General features: G+C 45.6%; 1 protein-coding gene across 1 annotated transcript in view; it reads left to right on the top strand.

Moving 5' to 3' along the window:
- Positions 1-23750, top strand: part of FAM135B (family with sequence similarity 135 member B) — a 344975-nt gene extending 321225 nt beyond the window's left edge. Inside the window, exons 19-20 of the mRNA XM_063921224.1 lie at positions 12908-13021; positions 17234-23750. Of these exons, the coding sequence (XP_063777294.1) occupies positions 12908-13021; positions 17234-17439 (320 nt within the window). The 3' untranslated portion in view covers positions 17440-23750. The remainder of the gene's footprint in view (positions 1-12907; positions 13022-17233) is intronic.
- The last annotated feature ends 338 nt before the right edge of the window (positions 23751-24088 follow it).

The raw sequence follows: 24088 nt of genomic DNA on the forward strand, positions 1-24088 counted from the left end.
TCTCATTAGATGTGCCCCCTGTTGCTGTACCCCCAGTAGATGTGCCTCCTGTTGCTGTGCCCTCAGTAGATGTGCCCCCTGTTGCTGTGCTCTCATTAGATGTGCCCCCTGTTGCTGTACCCCCAGTAGATGTGCCTCCTGTTGCTGTGCTCTCAGTAGATGTGCCCCCTGTTGCTGTGCTCTCATTAGATGTGCCCCCTGTTGCTGTACCCCCAGTAGATGTGCCTCCTGTTGCTGTGCCCTCAGTAGATGTGCCCCCTGTTGCTGTGCCCTCAGTAGATGTGCACCCTGTTGCTGTGCTCTCAGTAGATGGGCCCCCTGTTGCTGTGCTCTCATTAGATGTGCCTCCTGTTGCTGTGCCCTCAGTAGATGTGCCCCCTGTTGCTGTGCTCTCAGTAGATGTGCCCTCAGTAGATGTGCCCCCTGTTGCTGTGCCCTCAGTAGATGTGCCCCCTGTTGCTGTACCCCCAGTAGATGTGCCCCCTGTTGCTGTGCTCTCATTAGATGTGCCCCCTGTTGCTGTACCCCCAGTAGATGTGCCTCCTGTTGCTGTGCCCTCAGTAGATGTGCCTCCTGTTGCTGTGCCCTCAGTAGATGTGCCCCCTGTTGCTGTGCCCTCAGTAGATGTGCCCCCTGTTGCTGTGCCCTCAGTAGATGTGCCCCCTGTTGCTGTGCCCTCAGTAGATGTGCCCCCTGTTGCTGTGCCCTCAGTAGATGTGCCTCCTGTTGCTGTGCCCTCAGTAGATGTGCCCCCTGTTGCTGTGCCCTCAGTAGATGTGCCCCCTGTTGCTGTGCCCTCAGTAGATGTGCCCCCTGTTGCTGTGCTCTCATTAGATGTGCCCCCTGTTGCTATGCTCTCATTAGATGTGCCCCCTGTTGCTGTGCTCTCATTAGATGTGCCCCCTGTTGCTGTGCCCTCAGTAGATGTGCCTACTGTTGCTGTGCCCTCAGTAGATGTGCCCCCTGTTGCTGTGCTCTCATTAGATGTGCCCCCTGTTGCTGTGCCCTCAGTAGATGTGCCCCCTGCTGCTGTGCCCCCTGTTGCTGTGCCCTCAGTAGATGTGCCTCCTGTTGCTGTACCCCCAGTAGATGTGCCTCCTGTTGCTGTACCCCCAGTAGATGTGCCCCCTGTTGCTGTGCTCTCATTAGATGTGCCCCCTGTTGCTGTACCCCCAGTAGATGTGCCTCCTGTTGCTGTGCCCTCAGTAGATGTGCCTCCTGTTGCTGTGCCCTCAGTAGATGTGCCTCCTGTTGCTGTGCCCTTAGTTGATGTGCCCCCTGTTGCTGTGCCCTCAGTAGATGTGCCCCCTGTTGCTGTGCCCTCAGTAGATGTGCCCCCTGTTGCTGTGCCCTCAGTAGATGTGCCCCCTGCTGCTGTGCCCCCTGTTGCTGTGCCATCAGTAGATGTGCCCCCTGTTGCTGTGCTCTCATTAGATGTGCCTCCTGTTGCTGTGCCCTCAGTAGATGTGCCCCCTGTTGCTGTGCCCTCAGTAGATGTGCCCCCTGTTGCTGTTCTCTCAGTAGATGTGCCCCCTGTTGCTGTGCTCTCATTAGATGTGCCCCCTGTTGCTGTACCCCCAGTAGATGTGCCTCCTGTTGCTGTGCCCTCAGTAGATGTGCCCCCTGTTGCTGTGCTCTCATTAGATGTGCCCCCAGTTGCTGTACCCCCAGTAGATGTGCCTCCTGTTGCTGTGCCCTCAGTAGATGTGCCCCCTGTTGCTGTGCCCTCAGTAGATGTGCCTCCTGTTGCTGTGCTCTCAGTAGATGTGCCCCCTGTTGCTGTGCCCTCAGTAGATGTGCCTCCTGTTGCTGTGCCCTCAGTAGATGTGCCCTCAGTAGATGTGCCCCCTGTTGCTGTGCCCTCAGTAGATGTGCCCCCTGTTGCTGTACCCCCAGTAGATGTGCCCCCTGTTGCTGTGCTCTCATTAGATGTGCCCCCTGTTGCTGTACCCCCAGTAGATGTGCCTCCTGTTGCTGTGCCCTCAGTAGATGTGCCTCCTGTTGCTGTGCCCTCAGTAGATGTGCCCCCTGTTGCTGTGCCCTCAGTAGATGTGCCTCCTGTTGCTGTGCCCTCAGTAGATGTGCCTCCTGTTCCTGTGCCCTCAGTAGATGTGCCTCCTGTTGCTGTGCCCTCAGTAGATGTGCCCCCTGTTGCTGTGCCCTCAGTAGATGTGCCCCCTGTTGCTGTGCCCTCAGTAGATGTGCCCCCTGTTGCTGTGCCCTCAGTAGATGTGCCTCCTGTTGCTGTGCTCTCAGTAGATGTGCCCCCTGTTGCTGTGCCCTCAGTAGATGTGCCTCCTGTTGCTGTGCCCTCAGTAGATGTGCCCCCTGTTGCTGTGCTCTCAGTAGATGTGCCCTCAGTAGATGTGCCCCCTGTTGCTGTGCCCTCAGTAGATGTGCCCCCTGTTGCTGTACCCCCAGTAGATGTGCCCCCTGTTGCTGTGCTCTCATTAGATGTGCCCCCTGTTGCTGTACCCCCAGTAGATGTGCCTCCTGTTGCTGTGCCCTCAGTAGATGTGCCTCCTGTTGCTGTGCCCTCAGTAGATGTGCCCCCTGTTGCTGTGCCCTCAGTAGATGTGCCTCCTGTTGCTGTGCCCTCAGTAGATGTGCCTCCTGTTCCTGTGCCCTCAGTAGATGTGCCTCCTGTTGCTGTGCCCTCAGTAGATGTGCCCCCTGTTGCTGTGCCCTCAGTAGATGTGCCCCCTGTTGCTGTGCCCTCAGTAGATGTGCCCCCTGTTGCTGTGCCCTCAGTAGATGTGCCCCCTGTTGCTGTGCCCTCAGTAGATGTGCCCCCTGTTGCTGTGCCCTCAGTAGATGTGCCCCCTGTTGCTGTGCCCTCAGTAGATGTGCCCCTTGTTGCTGTGCTCTCATTAGATGTGCCCCCTGTTGCTGTGCTCTCATTAGATGTCCCCCCTGTTGCTGTGCTCTCATTAGATGTGCCCCCTGTTGCTGTGCCCTCAGTAGATGTGCCTCCTGTTGCTGTGCCCTCAGTAGATGTGCCCCCTGTTGCTGTGCTCTCATTAGATGTGCCCCCTGTTGCTGTGCCCCAGGTAGCTGCGCTTACAACAACAAAAAATACCAGCCCCACTCCTGCTTCCAGACCGCTACTGTCCTCCGTCTCTGGCCGCCGCTCCCCGGATCTATGGGAGAGACGTCATGTTAGCCCCTCACCTTTTAGATTGTAAGCTGGCAAGAGCAGGGCCCTCTCTCCTCATGTGCCTTTCCTTTTCTTACTTACACTGTCTTATACTCCATACTCCCTTTGATGGCACCTAACCCCGGGGTCTCTATACCTGTCCTATATTGTCTTGTACTGTAAGTGCGGTTTTCTTGTTTACTCATTTTATTATGTACTGTGTGGCGCCATATAAATTAAGGATAATAATAATAATAATAAAGTGGAGAAGGCGCCCAAACCGGGTGTGGTTCATTAGGTTGACATGAGTTAGGTCGACATACATTGGGTCGACCAAGTTTGGTCGACATGATCACTAGGTCGACATGTGGTAGGTCGACATGAGGTTTTTTTTTTACTGTTTTTGGTGTCGTTTTCTTTGAAAAGTGACGGGGAACCCCAATTAGTGCACCGTGTCCCCTCACATGACTCACTTTCCCAGTTGTAATCCCCGTGGATCAGTAAGTATGTAAAAGGTCAAAAAATTTAAGAAATTGAGAAAATCTCATGTCGACCTTTTTCCATGTTGACCTAGTGACCATGTTGCACAAAACAAATATTTTCCAGCGCTTTTCCCTATATTAATTTCACTTAATAAATTCAGTTAATAGAAACAGCTTTATAAATATAAAGTTTTTATTCATATACAGTATTCGGCCTCATGAGTATTGTAAACATTTGTCCAAAAATACTAAAATGCTTGTGATCACCAGAGTATGATATCAAATTATATCGGTGTACTTTCCACTCACAGACATAAATTACACACAGACACAGACATACAATAAACACATGTAATTCTAAACATATACAATTGTTTCAGTTGCCTCGGGAGTTGATACACTTAGTAGCGTTTTACTCTTCTCCCTTTATTTAGGCCCTGTTAAGATTATACGGCTCCCTTATTTCATTAAAGTGCTTGTGTCTCGGTATTTGGTTTCCATTATAGGTTAATTTTGTTATTCTCTGTACCGTTTATAATGGTGGAAAACGGGCCGTTTTGATACCTAAAACTTGTCTCCGCTTACCGCGCTTAGCGGAGACAAGTCTGCCGGCAGACTACATTTCTGCTGTTACGGAGCAGCTTATGGGACGTAGTAACAAACAAACTGACTTTGAACTGTGATTGATACCTAAAACGGCCTGTTTTCCACCATTATAAATGGTACAGAGAATAACAAAATTAACCTATAACGGAAACCAAATACTGAGACACAAGCACTTTAATTAAATAAGGGAGCCGTATAATCTTAACAGGCCTAAATAAAGGGAGAAGAGTAAAACGCTACTAATACCCCTTTTCCACTAGCTTTTTTAAACATGGGTAAATGCGCGGGGGCGCGCATTTACCCATGTTTTTCCCTAGTGGAAACGGGCCCCCACTGCAAATTCCTGGATCAAGTGATCCGGGAATCCTACCCTGGTAGCTAGCCGGGTTGAACACGTGTTCAACCCGGCTAGCTGTCTAGTGTGAACGGGAGCCGTGTTGGCTCCCGTTCACAGTGCATAGGGAGGGCGGCGCTGGGAGATCGTGTGATCTCCCAGCGCCGCCCCTGCCGCGTCACTAGCGCGTCACCAACCCGGCAATTGCCGGGTTGGTGAGCGCTGTCTGCAGGGGGCTGTAGCACGGGTCGCAGCCGTGTCAGGCGACATGGCTGCGACCCGTGCTACGCTAGTGGAAAAGGGGTATTAGTGTATCAAAGCCCGAGGCAACTGAAACAATTGTATATGTTTAGAATTACATGTGTTTATTGTATGTCTGTGTCTGTGTGTAATTTATGTCTGTGAGTTGAAAGTACACCGATATAATTTGATATCATACTCTGGTGATCACAAGCATTTTAGTATTTTTGGACAAATGTTTACAATACTCATGAGACCGAATACTGTATATGAATAAAAACTTTATATTTATAAAGCTGTTTCTATAAACTGAATTTATTAAGTGAAATTAATATAGGGAAAAGCGCTGGAAAATATTTGTTTTGTGCTATATAAACTGTGTTGGGGGAAGGAGTAGCCTTAACGATCATTCTGTTTTTCCAATCGCAGCTACCCTACACTAACATTATTAAGAGTAAAGCACAGATTGCCACTGCTTAAACCTAGTGACCATTAGTGATGAGCGGGTTCGGTTTCTCGGAAACCGAACCCCCCCGAACTTCACGCTTTTTACACGGGTCCGAGGCAGACTCGGATCTTCCCGCCTTGCTCGGTTAACCCGAGCGCGCCCGAACGTCATCATCCCGCTGTCGGATTCTCGCGAGGCTCGGATTCTATCGCGAGACTCGGATTCTATATAAGGAGCCGCGCGTCGCCGCCATTTTCACACGTGCATTGAGATTGATAGGGAGAGGACGTGGCTGGCGTCCTCTCCGTTTAGAGTAGACTAGAGAGTAGTAGAGACACTTGATTTACTAATTTTGGGGAGCATATTAGGAGTACTACTTGCTGATAGTGTGACCAGTGACCACCAGTTTAATTAATCCGTTCTCTGCCTGAAAAAAAACGATACACAGTGTGACACAGTCACATACCATATCTGTGCTCAGCCTCAGTGTGCCCTCAGTGTGCTGCATCATCTATGTAATACTGTATATCTGACTGTGCTGAGTGCTCACTGCTCACACAGCTTAATTGTGGGGGAGACTGGGGAGCAGTTATAGCAGGAGTACATATTTTAACAGTACACACTTTTGCTGCCAGAGTGCCACTGCCAGTGTGACTGACCAGTGACCACTGACCACCAGTATATTGTGATTGTCTGCCTGAAAAAGTTAAACACTCGTCGTGTGGTGTTTTTATTCTATAAACGCATTCTGCTGACAGTGTCCAGCAGGTCCGTCATTATGTAATATATACCTGTCCGGCTGCAGTAGTGATATATATATATATTTTATATCATTATCATCCAGTCTATATTAGCACTGCAGCAGATGCAGTACGGTAGTCCACAGCTGTAGCTACCTCTGTGTCGGCAGTCGCTCGTCCATCCATAATTGTATACCACCTACCCGTGGTGTTTTTTTTTTCTTCTATCTTCTTGATACTAGTAGCTTACTTTAGGAGTCTGCAGTGCTGAGCTGACAGTGTCCAGCAGGTCCGTCATTATATAATATATACCTGTCCGGCTGCAGCAGTGATATATATATATTTTTTATATCATTATCATCCAGTCTATATTAGCAGCAGACGCAGTACGGTAGTCCACGGCTGTAGCTACCTCTGTGTCGGCAGTCGCTCGTCCATCCATAATTGTATAACACCTACCCGTGGTGTTTTTTTTTTTTTATATCTTCTTGATACTAGTAGCTTACTTTAGGAGTCTGCAGTGCTGAGCTGACAGTGTCCAGCAGGTCCGTCATTATATAATATATACCTGTCCGGCTGCAGTAGTGATATATATATATTTTATATCTCATTATCATCCAGTCTATATTAGCAGCAGACGCAGTACGGTAGTCCACGGCTGTAGCTACCTCTGTGTCGGCAGTCGCTCGTCCATCCATAATTGTATACCACCTACCCGTGGTGTTTTTTTTTTTTTCTATCTTCTTGATACTAGTAGCTTACTTTAGGAGTCTGCAGTGCTGAGCTGACAGTGTCCAGCAGGTCCGTCATTATATAATATATACCTGTCCGGCTGCAGTAGTGATATATATATATATTTTTTATATCATTATCATCCAGTCTATATTAGCAGCAGACGCAGTACGGTAGTCCACGGCTGTAGCTACCTCTGTGTCGGCAGTCGCTCGTCCATCCATAATTGTATACCACCTACCCGTGGTGTTTTTTTTTCTTTCTATCTTCTTGATACTAGTAGCTTACTTTAGGAGTCTGCAGTGCTGACAGTGTCCAGCAGGTCCGTCATTATATAATATATACCTGTCCGGCTGCAGTAGTGATATATATATATATTTTATATCATTATCATCCAGTCTATATTAGCAGCAGACGCAGTACGGTAGTCCACGGCTGTAGCTACCTCTGTGTCGGCAGTCGCTCGTCCATCCATAAGTATACTAGTATCCATCCATCTCCATTGTTTACCTGAGGTGCCTTTTAGTTGTGCCTATTAAAATATGGAGAACAAAAATGTTGAGGTTCCAAAAATAGGGAAAGATCAAGATCGACTTCGACTTCCACCTCGTGCTGAAGCTGCTGCCACTAGTCATGGCCGAGACGATGAAATGCCAGCAACGTCGTCTGCCAAGGCCGATGCCCAATGTCAGTACAGAGCATGTAAAATCCAAAACACCAAATATCAGTAAAAAAAAGGACTCAAAAATCTAAAATAAAATTGTCGGAGGAGAAGCGTAAACTTGCCAATATGCCATTTACCACACGGAGTGGCAAGGAACGGCTGAGGCCCTGGCCTATGTTCATGGCTAGTGGTTCAGCTTCACATGAGGATGGAAGCACTCAGCCTCTCGCTAGAAAAATGAAAAGACTCAAGCTGGCAAAAGCACAGCAAAGAACTGTGCGTTCTTCGAAATCACAAATCCACAAGGAGAGTCCAATTGTGTCGTTTGCGATGCCTGACCTTCCCAACACTGGACGTGAAGAGCATGCGCCTTCCACCATTTGCACGCCCCCTGCAAGTGCTGGAAGGAGCACCCGCAGTCCAGTTCCTGATAGTCAGATTGAAGATGTCAGTGTTGAAGTACACCAGGATGAGGAGGATATGGGTGTTGCTGGCGCTGGGGAGGAAATTGACCAGGAGGATTCTGATGGTGAGGTGGTTTGTTTAAGTCAGGCACCCGGGGAGACACCTGTTGTCCGTGGGAGGAATAGGGCCATTGACATGCCTGGTGAAAATACCAAAAAAATCAGCTCTTCGGTGTGGAAGTATTTCAACAGAAATGCGGACAACATTTGTCAAGCCGTGTGTTGCCTTTGTCAAGCTGTAATAAGTAGGGGTAAGGACGTTAACCACCTCGGAACATCCTCCCTTATACGTCACCTGCAGCGCATTCATCATAAGTCAGTGACAAGTTCAAAAACTTTGGGCGACAGCGGAAGCAGTCCACTGACCAGTAAATCCCTTCCTCTTGTAACCAAGCTCACGCAAACCACCCCACCAACTCCATCAGTGTCAATTTCCTCCTTCCCCAGGAATGCCAATAGTCCTGCAGGCCATGTCACTGGCAATTCTGACGAGTCCTCTCCTGCCTGGGATTCCTCCGATGCATCCTTGCGTGTAACGCCTACTGCTGCTGGCGCTGCTGTTGTTGCTGCTGGGAGTCGATGGTCATCCCAGAGGGGAAGTCGTACTCGTAAGACCACTTTTACTACTTCCACCAAGCAATTGACTGTCCAACAGTCCTTTGCGAGGAAGATTAAATATCACAGCAGTCATCCTGCTGCAAAGCGGATAACTGAGGCCTTGGCATCCTGGGCGGTGAGAAACGTGGTTCCGGTATCCATCATTACTGCAGAGGCAACTAGAGACTTGTTGGAGGTACTGTGTCCCCGGTACCAAATACCATCTAGGTTCCATTTCTCTAGGCTGGCGATACCGAAAATGTACACAGACCTCAGAAAAAGACTCACCAGTGTCCTAAAAAATGCAGTTGTACCCAATGTCCACTTAACCACGGACATGTGGACAAGTGGAGCAGGGCAGGCTCAGGACTATATGACTGTGACAGCCCACTGGGTAGATGTATGGACTCCCGCCGCAAGAACAGCAGCGGCGGCACCAGTAGCAGCATCTCGCAAACGCCAACTCTTTCCTAGGCAGGCTACGCTTTGTATCACCGCTTTCCAGAATACGCACACAGCTAAAAACCTCTTACGGCAACTGAGGAAGATCATCGCAGAATGGCTTACCCCAATTGGACTCTCCTGTGGATTTGTGGCATCGGACAACGCCAGCAATATTGTGTGTGCATTAAATCTGGGCAAATTCCAGCACGTCCCATGTTTTGCACATACCTTGAATTTGGTGGTGCAGAATTATTTAAAAAACGAGAGGGGCATGCAAGAGATGCTGTCGGTGGCCAGAAGAATTGCGGGACACTTTTGGCGTAGAGGCACCACGTACAGAAGACTGGAGCACCACCAAAAACGCCTGAACCTGCCCTGCCATCATCTGAAGCAAGAAGTGGTAACGAGGTGGAATTCAACCCTCTATATGCTTCAGAGGTTGGAGGAGCAGCAAAAGGCCATTCAAGCCTATACAACTGAGCACGATATAGGAGGTGGAATGCACCTGTCTCAAGCGCAGTGGAGAATGATTTCAACGTTGTGCAAGGTTCTGCAACCTTTTGAACTTGCCACACGTGAAGTCAGTTCAGACACTGCCAGCCTGAGTCAGGTCATTCCCCTCATCAGGCTTTTGCAGAAGAAGCTGGAGACATTAAAGGAGGAGCTAACACAGAGCGATTCCGCTAGGCATGTGGGACTTGTGGATGGAGCCCTTAATTCGCTTAACAAGGATTCACGGGTGGTCAATCTGTTGAAATCAGAGCACTACATTTTGGCCACCGTGCTCGATCCTAGATTTAAAACCTACCTTGGATCTCTCTTTCCGGCAGACACAAGTCTGCTGGGGTTCAAAGAACTGCTGGTGACAAAATTGTCAAGTCAAGCGGAACGCGACCTGTCAACATCTCCTCCTTCACATTCTCCCGCAACTGGGGGTGCGAGGAAAAGGCTCAGAATTCCGAGCCCACCCGCTGGCGGTGATGCAGGGCAGTCTGGAGCGACTGCTGATGCTGAAATCTGGTCCGGACTGAAGGACCTGACAACGATTACGGACATGTCGTCTACTGTCACTGCATATGATTCTCTCCCCATTGAAAGAATGGTGGAGGATTATATGAGTGACCGCATCCAAGTAGGCACGTCAGACAGTCCGTACTTATACTGGCAGGAAAAAGAGGCAATTTGGAGGCCCTTGCACAAACTGGCTTTATTCTACCTAAGTTGCCCCCCCACAAGTGTGTACTCCGAAAGAGTGTTTAGTGCCGCCGCTCACCTTGTCAGCAATCGGCGTACGAGGTTACATCCAGAAAATGTGGAGAAGATGATGTTCATTAAAATGAATTATAATCAATTCCTCTGTGGAGACATTCACCAGCAGCAATTGCCTCCACAAAGTACACAGGGAGCTGAGATGGTGGATTCCAGTGGGGACGAATTGATAATCTGTGAGGAGGGGGATGTACACGGTGATATATCGCTCTGCACAAGACCTACGTCTCTCATCCACACGCATTACTTGTTCACACTCAAAATTACAGGACTTTATCCGGGCTTCACCCACTCTGTGGAATGCCCTCCCACGCACAGTAAGACTCGCCTCTAGTCTCCAAACCTTTAAATGTTCCCTGAAAACTCACCTCTTCAGACAAGCCTATCAAATTCCAGACCCACCCACATAACCTTCAGTGCTTCCCTATCTAATTACATCCTCTGTAGAGTATTCATAACATCACATATCTTGTCTTTCTTTAGTCTCACACCCTCCTGACACTTGGATAACTTTGTGGGGTATCATCATACAACCCATTAAGAACCTAGCAATCTGGTGGACCATTATGCAATAGGTAGCATCAATCCTTGTGTATCTATGTCTATTTCCCTATAGATTGTAAGCTTGCGAGCAGGGCCTTCCTACCTCTGTCTGTCTGTTTTTACCCAGTTTTGTTCTATTACTGTTGTTCTAATTGTAAAGCGCAACGGAATATGCTGCGCTATATAAGAAACTGTAAATAAATAAATAATAAAAATAATAAAATATATCGGAGGATGATGATGAGGTGGACATCTTGCCTCTGTAGAGCCAGTTTGTGCAAGGAGAGATTAATTGCTTCTTTTTTGGTGGGGGTCCAAACCAACCCGTCATTTCAGTCACAGTCGTGTGGCAGACCCTGTCACTGAAATGATGGGTTGGTTAAAGTGTGCATGTCCTGTTTATACAACATAAGGGTGGGTGGGAGGGCCCAAGGACAATTCCATCTTGCACCTCTTTTTACTTTCATTTTTCTTTGCGTCATGTGCTGTTTTGGGGGTGTTTTTTGGAAGGGCCATCCTGCGTGACACTGCAGTGCCACTCCAAGATGGGCCAGGTGTTTGTGTCGGCCACTAGGGTCGCTTAGCTTACTCACACAGCTACCTCATTGCGCCTCTTTTTTTCTTTGCGTCATGTGCTGTTTGGGGAGTGTTTTTTGGAAGGGCCATCCTGCGTGACACTGCAGTGCCACTCCTAGATGGGCCAGGTGTTTGTGTCGGCCACTAGGGTCGCTTAGCTTACTCACACAGCTACCTCATTGCGCCTCTTTTTTTCTTTGCGTCATGTGCTGTTTGGGGAGTGTTTTTTGGAAGGGCCATCCTGCGTGACACTGCAGTGCCACTCCTAGATGGGCAGGGTGTTTGTGTCGGCCACTTGGGTCGCTTAGCTTAGCCATCCAGCGACCTCGGTGCAAATTTTAGGACTAAAAATAATATTGTGAGGTGTTCAGAATAGACTGAAAATGAGTGGAAATTATGATTATTGAGGTTAATAATACTTTGGGATCAAAATGACCCCCAAATTCTATGATTTAAGCTGTTTTTTAGGGTTTTTTGAAAAAAACACCCGAATCCAAAACACACCCGAATCCGACAAAAAAAATTCGGTGAGGTTTTGCCAAAACGCGTTCGAACCCAAAACACGGCCGCGGAACCGAACCCAAAACCAAAACACAAAACCCGAAAAATTTCCGGTGCTCATCACTAGTGACCATGTCGACCTAGCGATCATGTTAACCTAATGCATGTCTACCAAAGGTGGTTGACCCAATGTATGTCGACCGAACTCATGTCGACCTAATGACCGCCATCAGCCCAAACCAGCCAAGCAGCATTTAACAGTCACGTATATAAGCAGTTAAAATGGGCTTCACCCACTCTGTGGAATGCCCTCCCACGCACAATAAGACTCACCTCTAGTCTCCAAACCTTTAAACGTTCCCTGAAAACTCACCTCTTCAGACAAGCCTATCAATTCCAGACCCACCCACATAACCTTCAATGCTTCCCTATCTAATTACATCCTCTCTGTACAGTACACATAACATCACATATCTAGTCTCACACCCTACTGACACTTGGCCAACTTTGTGGGGTATCATCATACAACCCATTAAGAACCTAGCAATCTGGTGGACCATTATGCAATAGGTAGCATCTATCCTTGTGTATCTTTGCCTATTTCCCTATAGATTGTACGTTTGCGAGCAGGGCCTTCCTACCTCTATGACTGTCTTTTTTTACCCAGTTTTGTTCTATTACTGTTGTTCTAATTGTAAAGCGCAACGGAATATACTGCGCTATATAAGAAACTGTTAATAAATAAATAATAACTAAATTTAAAATGACAGTAGCTGATTGGTTGATTGAGCAACTTCTGCACTTTATCCCCCTCCAAGTTTTGGTACAGCTCCCCCTGTATAAATGCAAGACTATTTTTCATTTTGTTTTTGCCATCAATTCCTCCAAATCTTAGCACATGAACTCAAAGTTCCTCTTTGCTCTGCTCGGTTTAATTAGTAGTACCTCAATAGGATGGCTCATTAGAACTTTAGGAACATTAATCCTACAAGGTGGTAGGAAAAGGGTTAAAAATTATACCCTATCATTGAAGGAAATATATAGACATCTCTCTGTTAAATCCTCACGTTTCATATAATAACATTTTTGTTTTTATTAATTGTTCTTTTTTTTTTTCTTTTTTTTTTATAGGACTTCAGTATTTTAAAAATATTGTTTTGGTAGCGTCGCCACAAGACCGCTATGTGCCGTTTCACTCCGCCAGAATAGAGATGTGTAAAAACGCAATCAAGGACAAACATACAGGTAAAGGACGTTATTACAGTGCATCCGGAAAGTATTCACAGCGCTTCACTTTTTCCACATTTTGTTATGTTACAGCCTTATTCCAAAATAAATCTCTTGAGGGTGGATTTTTTTTAATGTGAATGTTTCTGTCCATTGTTGACACATGCTGTGTCACTGACCAGTTTCTCTTCCATATTGGAATTTATATGTTTTTAGAATGATGTGTTAATTAAAGTGCTTGTTTTTACGTTATCACACTATTCTTTGCTTTTCCCTCTATTTTCCGGTAATCAATTGATACGAACACTCCTTACCAGGAGATACTATCGGAGAGTAAGAGGTGGATTACCCCGTTACAAACGGGGCAGGCGCTGGTGAAGTAGTATCTTTTCTTCTTTTTTTACATTATTCCAAAATGGAATATATTAATTTTTTACCTCAAAGTTCGACACACAATATCCCATAATGACAACGTGACAAAAGTTTTTGTGAGATTTTTGCAAATTTATTAAAAATAAAAAACTAAGAAATCACATGTACATAAGTATTCACAGTCTTTGCCATGAAGCCATCTCATCCTTGAGATGTTCCTACAGCTTAATTGGAGTCCACCTGTGCTAAATTCAGTTGATTGGACATGATTTGGAAAGGCACACACCTGTCTATATAAGGTCCCACACTTGACAGTGCATGTCTGAGCACAAACCAAGCATGAAGTCAAAGGAATATTCTGTAGACCTCTGAGACAGGATTGTATCAAGGCACAAATCTGGGGAAGGGTACAGAAAAATATCTGCTGCTTTGAAGGTCCCAATGAGCACAGTGGCCTTCATCGTCCGCAAATGGAAGAAGGTACCACCAGGACTCTTCCTAGAGCTGGACGGTCGTCTAAACTGAGCGATCAGGGGAGAAGGTCCCTAGTCAGGGAGGTGTCCAGGAACCTGATGGTCACTCCTTAGTAAAAAGCACATGGCAGCCTGCCTGGAGTTTGGCAAAATGCACCTGAAGGACTCTCAGTCCATGAGAAACAAAATTCCATGGTCTGATGAGACAAAGATTGAACTCTTTGACTTGAATGCCTGGCGTCATGTTTGGAGGAAACCAGGCACCACTCATCACCAGGCCAATATTATCCCTACAGTGAAGCATGGTGGTGGAAGCATCATGCTGCGGGGATGTTTTGCAATGGCAAAAACTGGGAGACTAGTCAGGATAGAATGAAACCCTAACCCTAATGCAGCAATGTACAGAGACATCCTGGATGAAAACCTGCTCCAGAGTGCTCTTGACCTCAGACTGGGGTGATGGTTCATCTTTCAGCAGGACAACGACCTTAAGCACACAGCCAATATATCAAAGGAGTGGCTTCAGGACAACTCTGTGAATGTCCTTGAGTGGCCCAGCCAAAGCCCCGACTTGAATCCGATTGAACATCTCTGGAGAGATCTGAAAATAGCTGTGCCCCGACGCTTCCCATCCAACCTGATGGAGCTTGAGAGGCGCTGCAAAGAGGAATGGGCAAAACTGCCCGAAGATAGGTGCGCCAAGCTTGTGGCATCGTATTCAAAAAGACTTGAGGCTGTAATTGCTGCCAAAGGTGCATCAACAAAGTATTGAGCAAAGCCTGTGAATACTTATGCACATGTGATTTCTTAGTTTTTTATTTTTAATAAATTTGCAAAAATCTCAAAAAAAACTTTTTTCACATTGTCATTATGGGGTATTGTGTGTGGAATTTTGACGGAAAAAATTTATTTATTCCATTTTGGAGTAAGGCTGTAACATAACAAAATGTGGAAAAAGTGAAGTGCTGTGAATACTTTCCGGATGCACTGTATATCAAATTAAATATATTGTTATTTAGTGTTTTCTTGCAACGTTTGTAAGACGTCTTCCCGGCAACAAGCCTATTGATCTGTAAAGCTGCCAATTTCACCAATTACTTTGTGCGATGGCAATATTTTGCTAGTTACACAGATACTAACACACTCTTCTGTTTACTGTGCAGGGAAGACGTACAGCATAAAACCAATGAACCAGTTCTTAAACACTGTTTTGTGCTGATGCCGCAGTAAAATATAGCAACCGTAACAACATGTAAGCTCCGCTATGGGTTTACAAATTAGCCAATGCTCATTAAGCCAGATTAACGGTCTGCATTGGAAGTTGTTACTTAAACAGGGTCGATCGCCCTGCTCTGGTTCTGCAAAACCTGTGAGCTCAATGAACTACAAATAATAACACAAAGTATCAACAACAACATGTAACATTCTTACAGTTTTCTATTCATTCACATTAAAAACAGTATTTTTTTATTTATTTTTATTTGAAAGTCCACGGGCCGGATTCAGGATTCAATTAGATGCGGTAATTTACCCTGCTGGGAAAAGGACAGTAGCCTCAGGGTTTTACAACCGGGGCTATTCAATTACAGCCCCGTTTCCTTGTGCGGTAAATTACCTGCTAACGCGCATTAACACATAGAATCCGGGAATGGGTTAACATGAGATTAGGATATTTATCACGGATTTCTGTTTGAGCCTTCCTCAGGCTCAAACAAATATCTGTGTTAAGGGGATGCAGTCAATTTACCTCCAGTCAAAATCCCGACGGTTGAAATCTCGACAAGGTCAAAATCCCGACATGGACAAAATACCGACATTTAAAATACTGACAAAGTCAAAATACGGACATGTAAAATGCCGACAGGTCAAAATGCCGACATGGGTTTTTCATGATTTTTTTCATTGAAACCGACTTGTTCATACTTTACCATCCCAGTGGGCCTGGAGGGGGAATACAATAGTGTGCCGAGCGCAGCGAGGCACCGTGCCCGAAGCATGACAAGCGCAGCGAGGGGACGCGGTACACTTATGTGGTGTCCATGTCGACCTATGTCGACATACACACAAAACCCCAATGAAAGCATGTCGGTATTTTGACATGTCGGCATTTTACATGTTGGTATTTTGACCTTGTCGGTATTTTAAATGTCGGTATTTTGTCCATGTTGGGATTTTGACCTTGTTGGGATTTTGACCGTCGGTCAATTGCTGTGGGGATTTCGACCGTCGGGATTTTGAATGGAGGTATTTCATACCGATCCCGTGTTAAGCGCAGCCTAAGGGCTGCCGCGGGCTCTGATTAAATAGCCCGGCAGATCAATTAGCCCATGGTAATGAACGGCGACTTATTGAATCTGACACTAAAAATTTAAATATTTATATATTAAATATATATATATATATATATATATATATATATATATATATATATAGGGAAATTGTTGTACTTGTGATGTCTTAATACACAATTTTTTTGAATCTACAAGTCCTGGAGTGCCGCCAAATTTTTTTTTTTTAGGTTGGGTAAGAATGGTCGACGGGTATTATGTCGGCAGGGGGCCACAAACCAGCTTTTATCGGGGGGAAAGGCTCATACTGGAGCCCATCTCCCGGCAAGACCTTGTCACTAAGTGTCTGTGAAAATATTCATTTTAATGGTGAAAATTTTGGTGTTAATAATTTATAGCATCCACCTTAAAAAAGTGGATTATGGTATATACTGTAGGGCCCTAATTGCTTTATTAAGGGCTACAGGGGGTTATTCAGGTTTGTTAGCAAACCAAAAAAAGTAAGGCATTGGGCAAAATCATGCTGCACTGCAGATGTAACATGTGCAGAGAGAGTTAAATTTGGGTGGGTTATATTGTTTCTGTGCAGGGTAAATACTGGCTGCTTGATTTTTACACTGCAATTTAGATTTCAGTGTGAACACACCCCACCCAAATCTAACGCTCTCTGCACATGTTACATCTGCCCCCCCTGCAGTGCAGAATGGTGTGTCTCTCCTTCAATAATTTATTCACCTTATACTAAAACATATTCATCCATTCTGAAAATGTAAATAGGGAACTCTGTTCCACAGATATGACACCGAAAATTGCAGCGGTGCAGCACGTTGTAATCCCTGCGGCGGAGCGTCTAAATTGCACCATGTGCCTTGCGTCATATGGTGCAAAGACGTATGAGGACATACTGTATCTGATTCAGGAAAGTTAGAAGCGGAGTAGGTGGCCAAGTTCTTAAACAGGATGAGCGCCTCCTTTAACTATTTTGGAATTTTAAGAAGTGGTAGCTACAGTAGGTGAACTGCAAGTCTCAGCCAGCCAGCGACGTGCATTACTGTCCACACACCACTGTGAATTCAATCCTGTTTTTACCGTTCCAGGTCCTATCTACACTGAAATGATCAACAACCTTCTCCAGCCCGTGACGGAGTCCAAGGACTGCACGCTAATCCGACACAACGTGTTTCACGCTCTGCCGAACACGGCCAATACTCTCATTGGACGCGCCGCTCATATCGCCGTGCTGGACTCAGAGCTCTTTCTGGAGAAGTTTTTTCTTGTTACGGGTCTCAACTACTTCAAATAACTCCTGGTTCTGACCTTCCAGACTATCATCCATAGTCATAAACCAAAAATAATCTGAAGTGCGGAGCATTGACGCGTCGCGCTGACATATCGGTGGGGGGATGGGGGGAGAGTAAACGGCCTTTATCTGTCCGTTCCTTTTACTGCACTTTTTCTGAACAACTGAGTAGCATTGTACCATATACTGTAAGTCTTCAATTAGTCTATCCAATTAGTGTTTTCTAAATTGTAATTCATGAGCCAACTACTCCATAAATGAGAGTCCATGCTAGGATCTATGGAGGAGAGACTTTCCTGCCTAACCAGGCGTTCACAGAAAATTGTAGCCACAATTGGACACCACTTGCTGTGCCGTGTGACCACTTACTGCTATGGTAGATAAGCCTCGGGCCAAATGCCCATTGGAACGGGTTCCAAACACCACCCCGCATGCACTGCCATAAAGACTAACTGTACATACATGGACATACACTCTAGTAGTGTTTATCTACTAGGCTAATACTCTACTCTGTTTATAACTGACTAATGGGAAACCATCCAGCTGCTGTAGAACTACACATCCCAGCATGCCCTGACACTGTTTTGCTGTTAGGGCATGCTGGGACGTGCAGTTTCGCAGTAGCTGGAGTGCGACAAGGGTTGCCTCCCCCTGGAGTACAGTACGTAATGCTTCTTGCAGGATGATCAGTCTATTGGTGGAGTAATTGGGGTGCAGTGTATGCAGCTGCCAGTGACTTCAGGACAATGAGGCAGATGTTGATGGAACCTTGCACCACCGAGTCTTGGTGTCATAACTCCTTACTGCCTGCAGGGGTCACTAAATCCACAGCTGATCATGAAGAGGTTTAATTTACAGTACGTACAACTAAAAATTTCTGTATATGTAAGCAGATACTAAAGAGTAGCAGTATTATACATCCTTACATATATTAAAACATGCTTTTTATTCTAAATATACAATATCAAGTTACATTTTTTTCTTCTTCATTTTTTTTGCACTGTGATAAAAGTTTGGAGTTCAAAATAATTCAACACTGAAGGGCTGATTCTTAGTAGTACGTGGCCACTTTGGCTTATCTTGCCGCAGTCGCAAATGCACAAGCATGTGGAAGGAATGTGTACACACTGAGACGACCACTTTGTGCACCTTTAGACGCTGAAATACCATTCGGTGCATTTGTAGACACCACCATCTGCCACCCCATGTTAAGTACACATTCTCTGTCACAGTATGGCCACCTATGTGAGCGATTAAGCATCTGAATTTGCAGCCAGTTATGTGACATGCTCACGACCCTCCTATACCATGCCCGTATAACGGTAGATGTCAGTGCGTAATTACAACCACCATTCCCAATACATTTCTGAGACCATGTGTCTCAATTGGTACTGCATATATAATGTAGAACTGTGCAACTTTTCAGCCACTTAGGCGCACCAGTTATGTGACATGCTCACGTCCCTCCCATACCATGCCCGTATAACGGTAGATGTCAGTGCGTAATTACAACCACCATTCCCAATACATTTCTGAGACCATGTGTCTTAATCGGTACTGCATATATACTGTAGAACTGTGCAACTTTTCAGCCACTTAGGCGCACGTGCACCTGAAGAACACTGAACATTTGTGAAAATATTGTCATTGCTTCCAACTCATCAGTATCAAGTGCTGTACATGAGGCAGATCTGTTGTACGGTGTCACCAGCATGTGTTGGAGAGAGTGCTGGCCAAAAAATCAAACTTCTAATAGCACAGCTGCCCCACCTCCAACATATCCTCTGCACACATCCATTCCCAGTATAGGAAGCAGACATGTGCGCAGAACCTCATGGTTTGGTTTTGCCAAAACGATCCTCAATGTTTTTCTATTTTTTCAGTTTGGGCAAAATCATCCTCACATGATTTGGTTTGGATTCTGATTTGGTTTTGGATAAATCATGTAATTTTTGTTCCTAGAGTATTAATCAAATCAGAAACATTAATTTTCAGTAATTTCCAGAGTGAAATGGCGCCTTACAGATGTGTCCTTGGTCACCTTACTGTGTATTCAGTAGCGTTTGATGAATAGAATGTCCACGGGTATGCGTGTACACTGCGCATGCACCCGCGATCCATAGGATCACATACAGTACGGGCAGCGGGAGACGCGGCTCACCCATCCATGCGCTGTGTCTATGTCCTCAGCAGTGCAGCGGCGGCTGGCGGGAGCGGGCGCCGAGGCAGAGGTCCGGGGAGCAGGGGCAGATCCGATGCTGGCTGCAGGAAGGCCAGGGTGGCTACAGTGCGGGTGGCGCTGGGCACAGGGTGCTGCCATCGTGGAATGTGTCACATGGTCAGCAAAGACCAAGCAGGGCCTGATTCAGCCTAATCTTGCTGCAGCCAATCCTTGCAGGGAGCAGGGCATATCAGAGTGCATTCTGGGGCATTCTAACGCCAGTGCAACGTCTTCTGCAGCTAGTCTACATGCTAGTGTCTGTGCTCCCACTTTCCAGTGTGTACCCTTGTTCCTGGTTCCTGTTGTATTGCAGTTACGCTTTCCTAGTCCTATTCACCTGGCTCCCACGCGCCTAGAACCGAACAACTCAGAGTTGTCCGACTGCTACCGTCATCCCGCTCCTGTCGCCTCCGTTACCGCCTCAGTCTGCTGGGGAGTGTCACAGGCTCTGATCACGGCAACCGGCTCCTACACCTGCCTCAGGGGAGTTATACCAGAATCCCAATATCCTCGTCATATTCTTCTTCATCTTTAAAGTCTTCATCTTGGATCTAAACACTTCATAAGAAGGAACTTTATTCAGTCATCCCGGAGAGATTGCCTCCCAGTCTGAACCTAATTCAAAGACGCCAGTACCAGGCGATACCTTGGTGCTAACACAGAACTTGGTCCAACCAGGACACTTCCATCGCGGAGAGTCCGTCTCCTATCCTGAACCCAGTTCAGAATCACCAGTCCCAGCTAATATATCCGTGACAGTGTGGATACTCCCACAAATGGATCGTAGCCAGGTGCGAATAGTCACTATCGCGGCACATTCGTACCAGTATCCCATTCGTGGGTATGACGAGAGCTGGCACATCTGTTCATACCATCAAAAACACATGACATTTAGTTTTTAGATATGAGAACCGACCTTGTGGTTCGACAAGGGACCCCAGAAGTGATCCTTGCCTTGACTCTGTTTGACCTGGAAACGGGTTCAGGTTGATTAAAAAAAACTAAAACTTTCAGTTATGGGATCTGTAATTCCTAGTTACGCCCTTGTGAGCTCCTCCCCTCAGCCCCCCCCCAAAAATAGGTGGATTTACTGTAGGCCTTGGGACTACCCATATGGTGCTGTGACTGTGTCGTCTGCATTCCTTGTATCTCGTTCCATTAGATCATCTTAATAAAATCCTGATTTTTGCATATAGGTTAGTATTGAGGTGTATTTAGCCAGGAAGAGTTCCTGGAAGAGTTGTCCATTGCGTAAATAATCGTAAATCAACATCAAACTTTGCCCCCTCTGCCAAAAAAGTTCTGGCGCCCCCCCCCCCATAAATTATTATTGCCAGGGGTTTCATGCTTGCCAGAGGCGTCAGCTTTTCCGATATCCAAGTACCACCGGGTATAGTTTTTACCTAAATGCTCATCACCAGGGGTTTCATACATGTTGCCAGGGGTTTCATGCTCGTTGCCAGGGGTTTCATGCTCATTGCCAGTGGTTTCATGCTCGTTGCCAGGGGTTTCATGCTCATTGCCAGTGGTTTCATGCTCGTTGCCAGGGGTTTCATGCTCATTGGCAGTGGTTTCATGCTCGTTGCCAGGGGTTTCATGCTCATTGCCAGTGGTTTCATGCTCATTGCCAGGGGTTTCATGCTTGTTGTCTAGGGTTTCATGCTCGTTGCCATTGGTTTCATGCTTATTGTCAGGGGTTTCATGCTCATTGCCAGGGGTTTCATGCTTGTTGTCAGGGGTTTCATGCACGTTGTAAGGGGTTTCCTGCTCATTGCCAGGGGTTTCATGCTCAGTGCCAGGGGTTTCATGCTTGTTATCAGGGGTTTCATGCTCTTTGCCAGGGGTTTCATGCTTGCCAGAGGCATCAGCTTTTCCGATATCCAAGTACCACTGGGTATAGTTTTTACCTAAATGCTCATCACCAGGGGTTTCATACATGTTGCCAGAGGTTTCATGCTCGTTGCCAGGGGTTTCATGCTCATTGCCAGTGGTTTCATGCTCGTTGCCAGGGGTTTCATGCTTGTTGTCAGGGGTTTCATGCTTGTTGTCAGGGGTTTAATGCTCTGTGCCAGGGGTTTCATGCTCACTGGAGGTGTCAGCTTTCCCAAAATCCCAGTACCTCCGGGTATTGCTATACACGCTGTGCTTCCCTGACATACGCTAGGACCTCTAGCATCTGTCTCCTCCTAGGCAGTGTCCATTTTTGGATGGACATTTTCAACAGATTTTCAAGTGGATGGCCAGACTGCATGGAATCTGCATAACACCCCAAGCCACAGCGTAGTCTGCAGGGGCTGTTGCTATGCCACTGGTACCGCCCTGCAGGGAGGATGTATTATGCATTGTATGGTGCATGTGATTCATGCCAATTGCATGAAGAAATGTAAATAAAAATGCAAAGGACGGCTCTTCCGATAAGAGCCGTCCTTTGCATTGTGTTTTCTTCTGGGTTTATGGGATTAGGAAGGAGAAATGGTGCAATGGAAAACGGAGTATTCTCATTATTGCAAGACAGGTATATTACAGTGCGTTGCCATTTTCATTTCCTAAAAATAATCTGCTTGACGTTCATTCTAATATGGTGAAGAGAAAAGATTGTTGTTATATTAATATTTTATTGAGGAGGCATAATAAAAACAATGACACTGACATAAAATAGACATAGGGTATATAGTAATTTTATACGGTGTAAATAACTGAGAATACTAACCAGCGACGAAAGTTATATTTTTACAGTATAATCTGTACGTCACCAAAACCATGTTGAATATTTCAGCAATAACTGTTTACGATGACGTTGACATATTGTGTCCTACTCTCTTTGTTATATAAAACAGCCAACGTCTATTGTAAATAATGTAGATAACCTGTATATGATCATTTATGCTATACAGTTGTCCAATGTAACAAAATGCCTTTGAATGTTCTAACTACAGTATACAGCCGCGATTTCAATGATTTTTGAAGAGTTTGTGAAGCAAATGGTACATATTGTATTTAGCCAACAGCCTCGAGTATTAACCAACTACTATATTTAAATACTGTCACAAGCGTATCTGTATTTAACAATATATTACTGCCTTTATGGTGATTTTAATCAATGTTACTTCTGAACGCCTGATATTGTCATCACCGTGAGATTGTACTATGTTATCATGAAGGTAGGCATTTACATTCCTTATGTAATTACATTTGCTCACTTTATAAAATCCTCCGTATTACCTCTTTCAGATCCGAATGCAGTAAAAAGGGAATTTGTTAAAGAAATCTTCAGTCAGGGTGGGATTAAGGTTTTCGGGGGCCCCAGGTCAACTAACTCGTGGGTCCCCTACAAATAAAATTACTAATATATGCTACAATGTTTTTAAAAAGTAGTATGTGTAAATACTTCAAAGCCTTTCAGATTTACATATACTGTAGTGCCCCCAGTTCACATTACGCCACATAAAGCCACCAGTTCACATTATACAGTGGCAATATCATTGTATTTTAATTGTATTTTTTTGTCTGGAATGGCTATTTATGTGGCTCACAGGAGAGTGATTATATTATCATAACCTCGAGGCATTTAAAGTTAGAAATGTCAGTGACTAGAGGAAGGCTTTCATAATCTATTCTGCTATGGACTATTTCACTCTCAAGGAGAAAATAAGCTTCTAATCGCGGTGCCTGGAGTGTTTGTCGATGGTAAATGTCAGACGCGGGCATAAGCATTACCAGCCATGAAACTCTGCCACCGGCGTCCCGTCAGGTCAATTTCAGGCAGAGACACAACGACAAGGTACAAATGTGTCCAGCAAAAATGTCTCGTCATTGAAAGGGCTTTAACATTCACAAAACAAATCTATGTATATTGCTGTGAAGTTCTGTAATTAAAATAAAATACTTTATCCCTGGCTTACATAATATAATGAATGTAATGCTGAGAGCCACTGTGACAGCTTACTGCTGACTGGTTACAAGTAGCATATAAAATGTACAGTATAATAGCAGTTTTGACATCATAAGCCGGTTCATTATTTTTCTACATTTGCTTTACAGTGATTGTGATTGTGGCTTTTGCATTGTGAAAAAATATATAAATAAAATTATATTGTTGGTTACTATTCGTGTGATAGTTTGTCATTTTGAAGTCATCAATTGTACAAGTTCAGTGCTGTCACTAGGGGGTGTGTGGAGGGGGAGGGTGTGGGCCCTACCGGATGACATCAAAATAGCAGAGCTGCTCTGCTATTTTGGGGTCACCCCCACAGATGGTGTCACCAAGCATCAAGAGCGATGAGAAGCACACCCAAAATTCACACATCAGGGGCATGACTTCACGACGAGTAGGCCATGTCCCCTTGCATGTACAAGAATTACACAGTGCCGCATTGGGTGTCTCCGCCCACAGTGACGCCACTGTACAGACCTGTATTTATCAACAGATCA

This window comes from Pseudophryne corroboree, chromosome 5 (genome assembly GCF_028390025.1).
Source record: "Pseudophryne corroboree isolate aPseCor3 chromosome 5, aPseCor3.hap2, whole genome shotgun sequence".
NCBI classification, from domain to species: domain Eukaryota; kingdom Metazoa; phylum Chordata; class Amphibia; order Anura; family Myobatrachidae; genus Pseudophryne; species Pseudophryne corroboree.